The following is a 17,112-nucleotide window of genomic DNA, read 5'->3' on the forward strand; positions in this document are numbered from 1 at the left end:
TCGCTCCACCTCGCAAAGAAAGAGAGAAGAAATACATTTTCGTGCTTAACAGTGTGAACCTAACAGATGATCATATCATGGTCATCTGTTACGTTCATGTAATTCTGTAATATTGTCTTATAGCACTTGTTATGTTAGTGTAAGTTGTAATATCATGTTTAATACTAAATGCGGTCCGGAAAACCAATTTCTGATATTTATGTTCTTACTTTTCACTTATCAACCGTACATTTTCATATGAAAAGCAATTGGTCAAAAAATTCATTTAATTTGGAAGAAGATTTTATTTTTAATTTCAACTATACAAAAATAGCACAGAAAGTTAAACTCAACTGTACAATAACATTTTAAGGACTTGTCCAAACGGAATGTTTCGAACCTTTCTGTCCACAATGACTGTTGGTCTCTGAAATAAACAAAAAATGTATCATAAATCATATTCATAACTCAGAAATCTTTTTATATATGCGAATAGCGATATCACTTCATTTCACAAATTATTGGTCTATATATTAGTAAATCGATCAAAGATAATATTTTCGTCAAAGCAGGTGGATTTTCTGTATTTTATAATTTAAGGATGGATTTTATCCCCAGCATATCAAGATGCATTGTTACGAAATATCAAAAGATGAACTTCAGTATGATATTGTGTTTATAGTGAATATTTGGTTAGAAATTTCTGATTTAAGAGGAACAAACTTAACAAAATTAATATAAATAATCAAAATTCAAGTAACTGCACGATTCAGTTATTTGTAATCGAAAACTCGAAATCAAAAAATCGAAACTAAAATGATCAAAATTAATTAATTTCCTGTTTTTTTCTGTATTAATGTGTTTCTTTTCATAGACATCCTCAGCAGTATTCCATCATACCAACATTCCATTATTCATGCTATCGATGCTCAATTAACATAATGTATCGCATACAGAAATTGGTTCACAGATAATTTATGATTTGTAATTAACAAAAGTACGGTGGTCATTCTTGAGCAGCTTGATCTCATTTTATAATAATGTTATGCTTGGATTCAATGGAATTAATTATATTATGATACTTTTAAACTTATAAAAGCTTCTGACATCATGATACATCATGGAAGGCTGTTACATAATTTGGAAACTATATGAAGGATTACTGACTACTAGCTTGGATAACAGAATGACTGACTGTTAGATATCAAAAAGTGAAGTATGGGAATATGAATCTGCAAGATTCAAGATAACCATTGGAATGATACGGGATCAGCCATTGGTCCATTGCTATTCAGTCTTATTTACTGTCAATGGGAAGGATCTCACAGGAGACACAGAGCAGTTTGCTGATAGTGGAATGATAGGCAGGGAATGATAACCAGGATTACTAGCATGCTGAATTCGAAGAAAGATTTGTGTAACCTAAAAGTGTGGGTATGTCAAAATGGCTGTTCAGTTTAATGTGAGTAACTGTAAAGTTAATCATTTCTTTAGCATAATGTGGTATCCAATGTCTTATTTTATCGGTAGAACTATGCTAAAATAAACTGATTGTGCTTAGGAATCTTTCAGTTTTTGTTGAAGTTCAGGGGCCAAGTTGAAGACTGAAAATGCAACTCAGGTGATAATTGGAATGCTGAGACGAACCTTCATGTGTGACGGTTCGTCTTCATATGCGAAAGAATTCATTGTGGCTCTTTACTAGGTCTCTGGATATTACTTCACTTGAACTACCGTGCCCTGATCGATCTAGTTTTCAAACACAATGGGGAGAGTTTATTTACATAAACTGTGGAACGTAGTTTATGTAAATAAATTGGGAATTTATGAACTGCAGATGCTAGCAAAGATGAAGAAGAGGACGATATGATAGAAACCTACAAATGTCTGACATATACTGTATAGAAGTATTTCTAAAATTATTTTTTTTTTATTTTATGGAAGCTGGGGAGAGATGACACGACATTTATGGGAATATTGTAAATGAACGCAGTCAAGAAAGTGGTGAGAGCTAGATTTTTCTCTAATCGAGCAGTACATGATGAGAATAGCTTGTGTTTAGACGTGGGGATGCAGTTGAATTAATATTTCATATCAAACGTCTTGAGCTGGAGTCTCATTATCACTCCCATACTTCATGTGATTTTAGATGCGAAGGCTGCTAAAAGACGTATAATGTATTTGCATCTTCATTTGCATCTTCCCACGGAATTAGCAAGACAAACACAAACATCATGCTCGTGGTAGGATTCGAATCTACAGTCTGTTGGTTAAAAATCAGGTATCCCTACTGCCAATCAAGACAGCTTTAGAGAATATATTGTGTAGAAAGGTATGAAACTAGTGTGGATGAAATGTCGCTTTTTTTCCGATGAGTACCTGTTTCCTTGAGGAACTCTGATGATGATGATGATGATGATGATAATAATAATTACATTCAGAGAAAAACATTATAAACACAAATAGTAAGGAAGAATGCTAAATTTACTAAATTTGACCAAATGGTCAATTTGGTCAAACGAAGTAAATTTATTATAATTTCTAATCTCTTTTTAAATTTGTAATCACATAAACATCCATTGCATCCTCAGTTTCTGAAACACTAAATTTCGTTTTCGCTCAAAACTTCACCTCTATACAGCTGTTAACCTAACACAAATCACAAATCCTCCCAGCTATTGAATACTACTCTCATATTTCGAAGGGGGCTCCCTAAGAGCTCCCTCGAAATGCTTGGCTCAATATAGAGGAACACAATTAGACTGTAGTAATCCATCTCTTATCTTTTCACTCCTCCCAATTTCGCACAGGCGTTTCATTTCTGCATTATGTGTATTTTATAAATATCTCCTTGGCAAATGTTCATCTGAAACAGCGTCAGTAATTCCCCCACTCAGTACTAAGCCCTTTGGAACAAGTGCAGCTCACGTGTAGACCTATTTACTATATTCGGCATGAAACTCTTTGAGTTTCTTATTCGGCTATGAAACAATATGGGATGTAATATCCCTTAACTTAAATAAGTTTATGTCGCCGAATTGAAGCCTTTGGCTCTTCATATAATTAATAATTTATTAGGACACCACCTTCTTGGCAATTCTCATAGTAGGGTATATGTAAATTCTGTTTGCTACAAACTTGGTATTTCTAGGTCTACCTACTCACTGATGAGACCTCAATAAAGGTTGAAACCGGTGCGGGGAGGATCTGGCTTTGAGAGGCTCCACTTGGAGGTAGGTTTTTGCCTGTCTCTGAGTGGGGCCACCGCTGAGATTATGGCTCTGCTTGGTGGTGGGGGTGAGCCTGCCACTGGGTAGAGCCAATGCTGAGAAGTTCTTCTCGGTGACGGGGTGAGCCTGTCATTGAGTGGAACAACGCTGTTGGGCGATCTTTCAGGATCGTCTTATTTTTAGAGCCCGCTTCACCTGTACATAAGGTTGAAACCGGTCTGGGTAGTGACCTTCTCTCATAATGTAGAACAGTAATACAGCTCCTAGGAGCTAGGTTTCACATTATGGGGAAATATCAAGAATAGTGATCGGAGCTTGCTCCACCTTTGACATGAGTTGCTTCAGTGTTGCACTCCCTTAAGGGTCAGTTGTAACACTATCCAGGTATTTGATTACGCTTGGACTCGCCGAACTTTATATATTTACTATATTCGGCATGAAACTCTTTGAGTTTCTTATTCGGCTATGAAACAATATGGGATGTAATATCCCTTAACTTAAATAAGTTTATGTCACCAAATTGAAGCCTTTGGCTCTTCATTTATATAATTATTAAATGAACAAATTTTTGAGTTGTTGATGTGTTCTTATTTAAATAAAAATATTTATTTTGTAGAAAATGTGTAATAAAGTTAACATTTAATTAGAAAAGTAATGAAATTTTTAAAATCTTAAACATGACATAGAACTAGTAAAACTGCAATTCCAGTAATTAATTATTTTAGAAAGTGTGAACAAGAAGGAAGAAAAAATGTGTGCGTGTTTCGGGGGGGGGGGACACCACTGGTATCGAGTAGTTAATTATTTTAGAAAATGTGTATCTACTACCTATTTACAAGAAAATCGTGAAAGAAAGAAAAATGTGTGTGTTTGGGGGGTGGGGGGGAACACCACTGATATCCAGTAGTTAATTATTTTAGAAAATGTCTACTGGTATATTGACAAATATTCTCCTATAGTTCCACAATCGAGCCAAAGACCCCAATAGTTGACCAAATATCCTCCCAGAATTCCAATCTGTAATCATTACCCTTAGTGCCACATGCATACAATAAGCGCAACTCACATCACTGACAAATACCGCTCGAACCAAAGACACAACATGATGTCACTTATCTAATTCTTATCTTATCAACATCTCAATCTTGTCAGAATTCCATACTCTAATCATCACTCAGAATTTCATACTCGACCCTTTAACCACAATTCCATATGCGAACCAGAGACATAACGTGACATCAAAGGCCGATGGTCCCTCCCCACTATGTGAAATTCCAAAGATTCCATACTCACCAGAATTTCATACTAAAATCATTATCCATAAGCCCCCACTGAAAACAAACAAACACAAAACACTCACACAATTCATGCACGCACACCACACACAGGAAGTCACACATACCCATGACAACGACCACCCCTTTCAACTTCAACTTAATGATATCACGACATCTGATAGCAGTACACAAACCCTCTTATCTGATCATCCAAGAACATCACAAATCCTTATTTTACCTTAATCGTGATCTGGTTTAAAGTGACCCCACTAGTACTAGCGTTTCTTCAAAACATAGATCTTCCTCTTTCCAAGATTAAGCTTGCCCTCAAAATGGAATCACAAAGTAGTGTTGTCCTATAGTGATCTTCATTTTCAAAGCGAAATTCAATTCTCTTTTTACATCAGTTTATTGAACCACACATTTTTGACGCTGTGTAATCACTTGTACAACATCCAACGTAATATGGATCATTTAAGTATCTGCTCAAGCACTTCTACAATGCAACGAGAAATCTCAATATTATTATTATTATTATGGGCTACACAAAGTGGTCCTAAGACTGATCGAGGAATTCCCTAAACATCATGTCAAGAATTATCCGACACTTGCGCAGTATCTATCATACTTTGATTTGAACTCATTCACAGTCATGGCACCCACAACAGACTCTTGCAATTTATTCCACTCATTCACCACTTTCCAAGTAAACAACCTAGTTCTAACACCCTTGCTAACTACACTCTTACTCAGAGTCCATGGATGGCCCCTTGTTCTCTTACCACCAGCCCTGTTCTTAAAAATTTCCTCTGAATTAATCTTGTAAAAACCCCTCAATAATATGTATATCTCAATCATATCACCACTTTTCCTCCAATCAACCAGTTTCTGTAACCCAGAAATCATCAAACCATTCTCATAAGGTTCATTCCATAGACGTGCTGCGATCTTGGTCACTTGCCTCTGGATCTTCAACACCTTCTCGTCATCACCAAGAAATTAGGCACCCAGATCTGCGCTCAGTAGCCAAGATGAGTTCTTATCATGTCTCGATATAGAATCACAATCAGCTTCTTTTCTCTTCTCGTCAAAGTATTATTTTGTAACCAACTAATCAGAAGTAAGTAAGCTGCTTTATCCATTTTTGCTATATGCCCTCTAAACTTCAACTGCCTATCTACTAACACTACCAAGTCTCTCGCTTCGTCAATTTCCTGAAGTACAATTCCATGAATGTCGTATAAAGCTGCTAATCTTTTTACCCGAAAATGCATAACCTTACACTTGGCCACATTAAACATACTTTCACACTCCTTTGCACAGTTTCCCAATCCATCCAAATCATCCTGCAAAATTGTGTTCACTATTGTCTATTCAACTTTGCATCGTCGGCAAAACGGTTCTTCTCAGATCCATTTCTATATCGTTAATGTACAGATTAAACAGTATCAGTCCAAGGAAAGGACCCTGTGGTACGCTACTAATAATACTACTAACCAATTAATCACCCACCCTATATATCCATCCCCATATGCTGCAGTTTACTGATTCTTCTGATCCGAAGTCAGACACATTTTCCATTAGGCCACTCAGACAACACACAATATTGTGCAGACACTATCTCCCAATTCCTGCATTTTTAAAAATGACTAAAAGAAACTATTGACTTTTTCTCTTCATAGCATCCTATGGGATAATGCCGAATTGCTAAAACAAAGCATCTTTAAACATGAGTGATAGATGCTTCTCTGAAGCCATATGAATTTTCATCCGATGATGGACTTTGCCTTCTTTCAGTGTACAAAAACTATCGCTGTGCTGTTTCTATCGTTTACAAATTGAACCTACCTCTGAGAGTACCTAGTTATCAGCGCCAGGAATTTGAATTTACCATTATTATAAATGCATTAGACTAATATTAATATATTTAATAAAACAATGTTACCCACAACGTGAAAAAAAAGAAAATGATATTTGCTCATATTGTTTGTTATTATTATTATTATTATTATTATTATTATAAATATATCCGACATGTGATGGGCTAGCAGACTAGTTATTGTTAAATTACTGCATTCTCATGGACTTAAAGGAAAGCAATTTTTTATACTTTGCATCCACTTATTCATGCATTATTTTAGACAAACGACACTAACAATTCTGTAGATTTAATTCCCAATGAAAATGTGTCTTAGCTAAGATCGAAAAATGAATTGTAACTCAAACGAAACACGATTAAATATACAAACCTGTCCATTTGGTCAAGTAAGGGATATATCGTTGCCAAAAGGCACATTGCCTGGAACGAAGTCCACGATCTACAGAGCTAGACTCTGGCTTATCGAAGATTAAATATTCTTTTCTTTCTGTTGTGTAAACAGGCCATTTTTGACTTTCCTCAGAGCCATCTGGTGAAATATTTGGGTTGCTGAAATAAGCAAAATTTGCAGGAATTTAATTTAACTCAACATAATCTGAAAAAAAAAACTTATCGTACAATTTTGCATACAATTGTACTATCAGTTTATTTTTATTTTTTGGCATCATGGGTGGGTGAAGACTTAAGAACTTCTCGTGTTAAATTCTAAATTTTGGCATTGAAGAGGTTACGTAAAAACTAAAGGAAAAAACCTAGAATTGAGGGTTCAAGGGAAACTGGATAACTTGTAATTTATCGATAAGCAAGATATTTTCTTTGTCAATATCAGCAGGAAGTGTTGTATCTGAATAAATTACTGAATAAGCAACCGAAGCTCTGAGCATGCGCATTAAGTTTGTTAATCCCATATGTTCTTCTGGTTGGTTGTCCATTTTGTGGAAGTAAAAACTCGAATTTCTGAGAAGTGACAAACGCTATCTCCACTGGCTAACTCCCCTTCGGATGAAACGTTCTTATGAAGGTGCTTGGTTTGATTCAAACGAACGTTTCTCCAATCTAAAAGAATCGTTGACACCACCTAAGCTAAGGAATCTTCATCCGAAGACAGGTGCAATGTCTAGCACAGGTATCCCTAGCTAAAAGCTAGATTTGATTAAACCAGCAAAATTAATTTCAAAATCTCTTTATATACGCGGAAGAGTTTTAATTAACGCCCCTTTAAATTTACAAGGCAAAAACATGCAAGCCTCGAGGAGTGTTTCCTGACCGAGAGAAAGTTGTGAGTATGATGACGTCATTCCTCGTATTAAGCATTAAGAGTGGGTGTATTACAAGCTCGAATTGTTCTGCTGTATTTACAAATTACGTTCTTCGTAAATTTTACAGCCCATTAATGATGTCAAAGAATAAGAGAAATCCCACAACCGGGTCATTAAAGTGGAAAATCGAGGAGGAAAGTAATTACCTGTGATACGAAACTTGATATAATTAAAAGCTTTAAACGTGGTGAAAATAAAAGTAAATATGCACGCGAATTTGGTTTTAAAGAGTCTACAGTACGGACTATTTTATCCAAAACTGATGAGCATTGCAAGCAAGATAAAGTTGCATCTACATCTGCAAGTGTGCAATGCACACGTAACCGGAGTGCTGTAATGGTTGAAATGGAAGATCTGTTGATTATTTGGTTGGAAGGGTGCAATCAAAGGATAATTCCAATTAGTGCTTATAATATCACGGCCAAAGCTCTAAGCCTGTTTTTAAGAGTTAAAGAGTATAAATATAAAGAAGACAACTCAAAGCTCTTTCCTTCTAGATAACGCACCTGGTCATTCAAATTCTGTTAATGATCTGTGTGAGAATGTGAAAGTTTTATTTTTTCCACCAAATACGACTTAATTACTAAAACCCATGGACATGGGCGTCATTGCAACTTTCAAAGTCTATTGTCTTTCTCAAAGACATTCTCAAAGGCAGTGGAAACAACAAAGGGGAAAAATGCGATTACGCTCCAAGAATTTTGAGAAAATTCTAACACTAAACACGCAATTGAAACATTCATGACTCGTAGGAGCAAGTGTTCTCTAGCTGTTTGGAAAACCTTTTGCCAGAATGCGCTGATGACTTCGGTGAATTTCAAAATCCTGGTTGAGGAAATCATTGCAATTGGTGAAGACCTTGGTTTTGATGGTGTTGATGCAGAAGATGTTAAAGAATTATTGAATTCAAATTCAAAAGATTTCAGTGACAACGATCTTCTTGAAATTGAACAACATGTACATATGAAGACAACAAACAAATAGAATATGAAAATGAAGTTGTAAAGGAGCTAACAATCAAATAACTGGATGGAATATTTCGCATTTTAGAATCACTTAAGCAACAAGTAATGGATATGGATTCAGATGTTAAACGAAGAATTCTTGTTTGCCGAGGTCTAGAGTGTCATTTTACTTGTTATCTAGAATTTATGCTGATAAAAAAAAAAAAACCTAAAAGCCATATAAAAAGAATTATAAAAAAGTACCATATAAATTATTAATACATTAATTGATCATGTAGAATTTGTATTTATCACTGATTATTATATTTGATTAATGCTATTTTGATATGCATAGTAACATTGAGAGATTAACTAATTACGTAAATCAAGGGTTGCCTGTATATATATTTTCTTTTATTACATACACTCATAACCTTCTTCATCACCACCAACAACAGGAATATTTTTATTTATTCATATGGAGTTTCCTTCCTTTTCTACCCCGTCTCTTTTGGGGCGAGTTGAGCCCACTCATGGAGGGTTAAGTATTTATGGCTGTAGATCCGTGTGTGTGTGTGTGTGTGTGTGTTCACGGAGCCGGTTTGCCTGCTTGTGGGATGAAAAACCCCAGATAAACTGGGGAAAAAACCGTGCTGTCCACGCCCAAGGCCGGCTAACTTGGCTATGGCTGATGATAATCCTTAAGCTCCTCGCGCCGGTGACAGGAATCGAACCCAGGACATTCCTTCCCCAGGCATATAATTGCAAAGCGCAAAGTCACTAGGCTAACCGCGCGGACACAGGAATGTTCAACAGTTACTACTACTACTACCATCATATAAGACACATAAAAAAGGGTCAAGTATTGCATCATGGTTGCAAAGTGGGAATGCAAGAAATGTAAGGCTCAGATAAGATGGATAACAAGATATAGTTTCTATATTACACTCTTCTCTGCACACAAGAGACATGGCTGCCTTACTCGGCTGCAATGATACTTTACTCGCCCATTTGGCTGCCTTAAATTCTCATTCGAAGTCGCTCAGGACGTGATCTTCGCCCATTTCCAGCAGTTCATTCATTTTGGTAACGAAGACCTGCCGTCTGTCATTAGCTATATGTTGAATTCCATATAACAGAGGAATGTCTCTAATATTTTGGATACTGGGCAAATATCGAACATGGGTGTTGATGCCTCGCATTGAAGGTAATGTGATATACTACAATATACACTGGTGTCCAAAACCTAAAGACGAACACTAGTTCTGAAGATTACAACCGCAATTCCAACATATCTGTTTGCTGCAAAATGTATAGCTGACGATTTAGAGAATATATCGGATACACATTCAAATTTTTGAATCATGCACAAAGGAATCGCGTGGTAGCACTCAATAGGATAAACGACAAAAGGTTGCGAACTACGTATGAAGAAATCCCATTTCGTGAAGTTCTAAAGTTTCTTGTGATGAAATCATCCAGATGATGTCTCAAAGACATCATCTGGATGATTTCCCGAGTGGAGGAATATTGGAAAGCTTGAAGAAGGCCGCAGAATTATTGATATTGCCGGAGACTTTGGAATCACACACAGCATGGTATCCAGGCTCAGGGCAGCGTTTCAAATCAATTAAATGTGTGTCCCAGAAGCCGTGAAAGTAGTACTGCTTACCATCGTGAAAACGTTCTTGAAGAGATAAATGCTGCGGTGTTGGATTCCATGGTTGGGAAGGCATTATGTTTAATAGACGTACTGAGATGGAAAAAGGGATTATGACTGTTGAGTGACAGATTATGTAAAGAAGTTCTTCAACGTCATGTTCAATTGCTCCCTCGTGCTGGACGAATAATTCATTTTAGTAGATAAAAATGCCACACTACATCGTAGAAGAGCTGTGGAGACTGCGGATATTAATTGAATCGAACGCCCAGCACATCAATCAAATCTCAACCCAATAGAACACATTTGGGAGACAACAGAGAAACGCAGTCTACAAAATGTGTCTCCCTATTTCTGCTCACAAATTCCCTTATTTCCCTTGGATAAGGGGATTTTTGAACAGGGCCTTATCCTGCTCTGAAGGAGAAGTGGGCCACTTTGCTTCGAGACTTCCTGAATCACTTGGTGCTAAGCATGGTACGACGTTGTGAGAACTGCTTCGCAGTTAGGGTGGGCAAACACCATACTGAAATGCCTCTCCGCATAGTTTTCTGCAAACACTGTAAATTAATTCCTTAAGTATGGTATTAGAAATTTTGTAACTTTTTGCCAAAAATGTACTGCAGTTTAATTTGTACGAAATTTATACCACGTTTTTGTGTAATTTAATTGATTAGTATGCTGACAAAAAATGTAGGTCCATATTTGGCATATTGTCAGGAAAATGTTTTACAGGTCAAAATGTAGTTCATCTTTGGACACAATGTAGTTAGCATGGACATCAATTTTTATTTTATTTTTATTTATTTATTTTTTTTTAAACCTGCACTTGTATTAAAAATTCGACTTTATATAATTTATGAAATAATAGACGGGATTTTTGAGGAAAAAAAATAACAGTTTTCAAAGTCGTAACTCATAATTGTTTCGATTAGAGATAGATGTTGAACGTTTTTTCAATTGGTTATACTATTAATTAAAGATACAAAGAAATTATATTATTGGTTTAATCCGCTATCCATGCGTGAGCAAATAAAGTTTGCACGTGAAGTAATTTCATGAATGGGCAAATCGTAAATAGAGGCTAATGACTTCACATCACTTGCCTTAGTAGGATCTGTCTCCCATTGATGAGACCTCAATAAAGGTCCAAACCAGTCTGGGTATTAACCCTTCTCATAATGGAGTGAAATACCATTTTTCTCACTTCAAGAAACAAAAGTCGTATCTTCCAATGGTGACTTGTTTAGTGATATGTTTATCTAACAGACAAACTACACTCGATGAAATCAATCTTAAATAGTGGAAAGCACAAAAAAACTCATTTCCGGTAGCACTTGAGTATTTCAGTTTTGAATGAAGCAAAAGTGGTTATTCAAATATATTTGTATATTTGAATAACTATTGCATTACTATTACTATTGAATAACTATTGCATTACTATTACTATTGAATAACTATTGCATTACTATTACTATTGAATAACTATTGCATTACAGTGATTATTTGACCACGTAATGCGGCATTTTAAATTTTGTTTTCAAAACTATTATTAATTCTTCATTAATTTATAACACCACCATCAAACTAGTGTACTTCCATACCAAGCTTCGTTACGTTTATGCAGTGTACTATATGGAACATTTAATTTAGACTTTGGCTTCCAAATTGCTGATTTTCAAACTAAAAAAATTAGAAAGAAAATGGAATATTCTTTATATTTTTTTTAAGAAATACATGGGCATACTCACTGCAATGCTTGCTATGGAAGGGAATGAGACCAGTCATTTGAACGAAGTTAGAAACAAAATAATCTTTGAATGCTTCGTGGAATGCATAACTCAGCATGTGCATGTGCAACCATGTGGAAAATTAGCAAAGCTAATTTTCCACATAATAATCCGGATAATCCTGAGTCCGAAATAAAATAATAATTTTGAGCATAATCTCGAAACCAAATATTTGGTGAAAAATAAAAGAGAACTTGAATTACCTTGATGTGTCTGCGATTTCAGTCATGGAGAAATCCAGATTTATTATTCCTCTCCAACTCTTCCTGTCTTGAGCATTTCTTCTGCATTTTCTCCAACATTCTTCATCATTGGTCTTTCCACCCGCTTTTCCAGGTTTACTTTTGGTTTCTATCGGATACCAGTTTGTTATTCTGACTGCCCATCTGTTGCCTCTCAATCTGGAGAGATGTCGTGCCCATCCACTTTTGTAGATTGCTTTTATTACATTTTGAAGGTCATACTCCTTCCTGATTTCTATGTGTCTTTCTTGATCTATTTTATTTATATTTCACATTCTTCTTCCTATTGCATGTTCAGTTGTTATTAAGCTTTGTTCTTCTTTTAAAGTTTTGTTCAATGTTTCACTGCCATTAGTTAATGGTGGTAGGATGTAATTACTAAAACGATGATTTTATTTTGTTGAAGGCCATCCTAGTAGCTCTTTTCTGTCCTTGTTATTTCCGACATATCAAATAAAATAGCAAAGAGAAATTCAATTTGAATATTCAACGAAATAATATATCGTTGACTGATAAAACTACCGAAGAAACTTGTAATTTAGATAGAAAGTTTCGCATTATTAAACACGCCAAGCACATCCAGCAGCCTAGTTAAGTATAGATATGTTAAAGGCGACAATGTCTTTAGGTATTATCGAATGTTAATAAAATTAACATTCGTGAAACGATTACAGAGAACAGCGTAGAGTGTTATACTCTAATTTCGTGCTGACGTGAGTCATTGAATTATATATATCCTGTTTTATAAATAAGGACATATCACAACATTTTTGGACCAGTTTCTTTGTATAAACAAGCATTGGAAATTTGTGTTTTTCTTACAATCCGGCTTCTTTTTTTCCTGTAGATTGTATCACAAGCCGAGAAAAAAAAAAGGAAAAGTAAAAAAAAAAAAAATCGACGACTTTAGGGATAAGACAGCATACTAATATATATATAATACAAAAACAATACTAACCATTATTCAGTGAATATTTATTCACCGAATAATAAATACTTTTCACAACATCAATCTTACCCTGTTCTGGCGAAATTTGCCCACAGCCGCATTAGTCTTTTCGACAGCTGTATATCTTGTGATCCACTTTTAAGTGCTTCATTCAAATATAAGCCCATCGAATACATATGGTCTGAACCATGTATAACTCCCATCCACTTCGGAAGAAAACCTTTAAAAAAAGGAGGTGACTGGTACTGGAAACTGTACAGATAGACATCATTTTCGGCATTCGCAAACTCCCTAGCAAACTGCTCCGTAGGACACACAAAGCAACGATCACTAACTGATTTATCTACAGCACCAACAAAATCCGATCCTGTCCAGTCTGTGTATTCCTGGATAATGGCTTGTTCAACTAATTCATTACTGGAAGGAGAAAATGCCCTCAAAGCTTTTAGGAATTCTCCATGTGTGATAGTAAGATCATCAGCCATTTTGAAAATATCAGGAAGATAATTAGTGAGGAATATACTTCCTTCATTCAAACAAGTTCCAAGAAGAATACTCGTATTTTTGAACTGCTTAGTTTTCAGTATCATTTCTGGGGTTTCGTTAATAAACATTCCATCTACTACAGGCACAAATGAAAATTCAAGAAATCCGTGTAAATTTATTTCTTGTCCCACTAAATCTTTTGCCTCTTTCTTGCGTAGGCAGTCCAGGACATTGTCAAGATCATTCTTCTCATGGGGACAGTTAACCAGTTTCGCTAGTTGGAGACCTTGTTCAATTGCATTTGTCCTGTTACGTACGGCCCAAGCGGATGTTGCAACTCCATCTTGTATGATTCCACGATTGAACAATTTTTGACTAAGGGGTGATAACAGATGGAAACTTACACTTGCACCTCCAGCACTTGTTCCAAAGAGAGTTATAGATTCAGGATCCCCTCCAAAGGCAGCAATATTTTCCTTTACCCAGCGAATGGCCAATGTCTGGTCCAGTAACCCTGCGTTTCCTGGTGCATCGGAACGTCCAAAATAAAGGAAACCTAAAGATGCGACTCTGTAATTCATTGACACTGCAATAACATTTTCTTCTGAAACTAAAACCTTGGGATTGCTAAAAAACATGTCGGTAAATCCAGCAACGAATGCTCCTCCATAAATGTAAATCATAACTGCAGCCTTCTGAGGTCGTGGGTGTGGTACCCATACGTTTAGCTTCAGACAGTCTTCATTAGGATTCTTGAGAGCAAACATAGCCATCTGTATTTCCATATCTTTATTCATTGGAATCTTTGCTTGCATGCATGGATCTGAAATCTCGATTGCCTCCAGTGTATCGGTCCATGGCTCAATAGGTTCTGGTGGACGGAAGCGTTTATCACCTATAGGTGGTTTGGCATATGGAATACCAAGAAACTCTGTAACTGATTTCTCACCTGGCATTGGTATATTTTTACCTTTTATTGGACCGTATTTAGTGTTGACAATGAAATCTTCAGATGTTGCTTGGGTATCAGCATCATGCCAGAAACATGCGACAAGTCCAACAATAAATAAATGGAAACTTCTGAATGTCATAGTTGGAAAACTATCTTAAATTATTGTTAGCGTTACCTTGGAAATAATCTGCAAGAAAACAAAATCAGGTGAAATATAAGAATGTTTGTGTGAAAATTTACACTTTTATTTGCTGCAGCTCTAAGATTTATGTGATATGGCACGAATTCCGAACTATGTATATGATATGTGTAATAAAACAAAATTTGAATTTGCATTTTTCAATAAGTAGTGCAATAAATTCAGTAGGTGAGTTTTGTTTACAAAGGAGTAGGGGACACTCCTTAGTCACTTTTAGGACATGGAGTTGTAGTCTTTCCCAGATTCATTGTTGAAGATTAATGCGATCTCTAGACCGTATGGATAGACCTGAAGACCATACAACTATGCAACACTGCTGCCATCTTTGTCTAATCCTGAATTGTAGCTTTATAAAAAGGATATCATGTATCCATTTCAATTTCATAGTTAGATTAAAACCTTCTTGACAGCTTATGAGAATATAATCTTCGGCAGTGAAGTTACCTAGATTAGCACTACTTAAGAGATAGGAGCTCAACCCAGAAGCGCATATATTCGCTCCTTTTATTAGTGTGTTTATGTTCACTGGCCTGACAGCTGTTTCGAACTTATTGGTCTTCATCATTCTGGTGTTTTATTAAACAGTGTAGCGATGTGCAGGGTTATGTTTGATTTTTTTTTGAGTTGATGGCTTAAATATTCGATCCCAAATCAGCAAAACAGAACACATTCCATCCCCTCCCACACACACACAGGGATAGAGAGGGAACACTTCTTATCCTAGCACAGAGAATGCTCTCAATCTTCGATTTTACAATTTTAGAGCAATACAATTGCTCTTTTTCGTATTAAACAGTATAAAAATTAACAAAGTAAATTACTTTTGTAATTTCCTCTATCAAATTTATTTTTTAATAACCTAAAACATAAATGACAGTTTTTGGTTCTGAGTGTAATGAAAATTTATCTACAGTCATTTGCAATAATAAAAGGTACAGAAGGATATAAATTCAGTTAAAAGGTCATACTTTCTTGTTTTTACTCATCCTTCTTCCGTGAATACTTTTTAGTATTCACGGATAATATAAAATTACATAATTTCGAAATAAAGGTGGCGCTATTGTGTAATCCAAGATAAAATTTTTTCATTTCTAGAATGTTTTTCTAGGCGATTTGAAAACAGGTTACTGTAGGTCTGCTTCTCATCTACAATGGTAATCTTAGGGTTCTTAAGGTCTGCATCTTAAACTTCCGACAGTGACACTTCACGAAGCTAAAGGATGTGATGATGCCTTCATTCATTTTTTCTTTTTTTTCTATTCTTTTCCTATCTTAGAACTTGTTATTATCAACTATTAGACCGAACGTCTCTTTTCAAGAACATTATTTTAAAACCCCTTTCAAAATCGATTTTTAAAGATACAGATTTAATTATCGTTTTATGACAAACACCAATGAAGAAAACAAAGCAAAATCATCATATAACATAAATTATTTTAAAACCATTTACAAGAGATTTCATGTATTGTATTTTTTTCTGTTTGTTTGATTACTTAAAACAAACTTTTGGTTTAGTTTTAAGTAATCATTGACGCACAGATGGAACCAAAAAAATGGAAAAGTAAAAATTACATCAAGGAAATGCATAAAATATTCTTAAAATGAAACATATTTGTTAGACTTAATTTTATTTACTTAAACTGTCCCCAAATTAGCAGGGGAGTGGGGGAACGATTAAATAGATAAACGCTGCTATGTCATTATTATACTTCATTATATATAATACGGAAATGGATTCATAAGCATAACGCATTTCGCATTTTCAAAATATAAATAAAATATTCGCTCTGTATCAAGTAATTAAGAACAGAAATTTTAACAGAACCTTTATTAATATGGAACTAATTCTAAATAGTTAAAGCCAATATGCAAGTCTATGGGGGTTACCGTAGGTAGTCTAAGTGAACTATATAAGTCCAGTGATGGGTGAACTCTACGTGATAGATTTCTTACGTTAGTTTTTCAAAACAAATAATTTTGAAACTAAATTTTGGTACTAAATCCCTGCTGTCTCTCTCACTCTAATTCTCTCCCTCATTCGGCTTGAAATATGAAACACTTTTCTTTAAACAGTCATGAAAAAAAGCGTACTATCAGCAAACCAATCACTTACTGTAAGTAGTTACCTACCTCTGACCCTTATTCGTTTCTTAAGCAGCTGATTTCGAAGTAACAAGAAATTGTACGTATTTCGATAACTAGCTCA

At 35.4% G+C, this 17,112-nt stretch overlaps 1 protein-coding gene across 1 annotated transcript; it reads right to left on the reverse strand.

The window, feature by feature from the left end:
- Nucleotides 1-271: 271 nt before the first annotated feature.
- On the reverse strand, nucleotides 272-17,112 carry LOC150093325 (acetylcholinesterase-like). The gene is made up of 4 exons (XM_090413943.1): nucleotides 17,037-17,112; nucleotides 13,339-14,894; nucleotides 6,736-6,914; nucleotides 272-406 (listed from the first exon to the last, which is right to left on the reverse strand). Exons 2-4 carry the CDS (start codon nucleotides 14,844-14,846, stop codon nucleotides 348-350), a joined length of 1,746 nt encoding a protein of 581 aa, XP_090270069.1. The 5' UTR covers nucleotides 14,847-14,894; nucleotides 17,037-17,112; the 3' UTR covers nucleotides 272-347.

The sequence above is a fragment of the Typopeltis vanoorti genome, chromosome 24 (assembly GCF_054136105.1).
Source record: "Typopeltis vanoorti isolate ZY-2024b chromosome 24, IOZ_Tvanoo_1.0, whole genome shotgun sequence".
Classification (NCBI taxonomy): Eukaryota; Metazoa; Arthropoda; class Arachnida; order Uropygi; family Thelyphonidae; genus Typopeltis; species Typopeltis vanoorti.

What these genes read in the sequence shown, in the direction of transcription:
- LOC150093325 (XM_090413943.1), bottom strand. Translation starts at nt 14,846, where the DNA reads ATGACATTCAGAAGTTTCCATTTATTTATTGTTGGACTTGTCGCATGT. An exon ending in GCAAATTTCGCCAGAACAGG is followed by an intron (nt 6,915 to 13,338) that starts GTAAGATTGATG and finishes TGCTTATTTCAG; the next exon opens with CAACCCAAATATTTCACCAG. An exon ending in TTACTTGACCAAATGGACAG is followed by an intron (nt 407 to 6,735) that starts GTTTGTATATTT and finishes TGTTTATTTCAG; the next exon opens with AGACCAACAGTCATTGTGGA.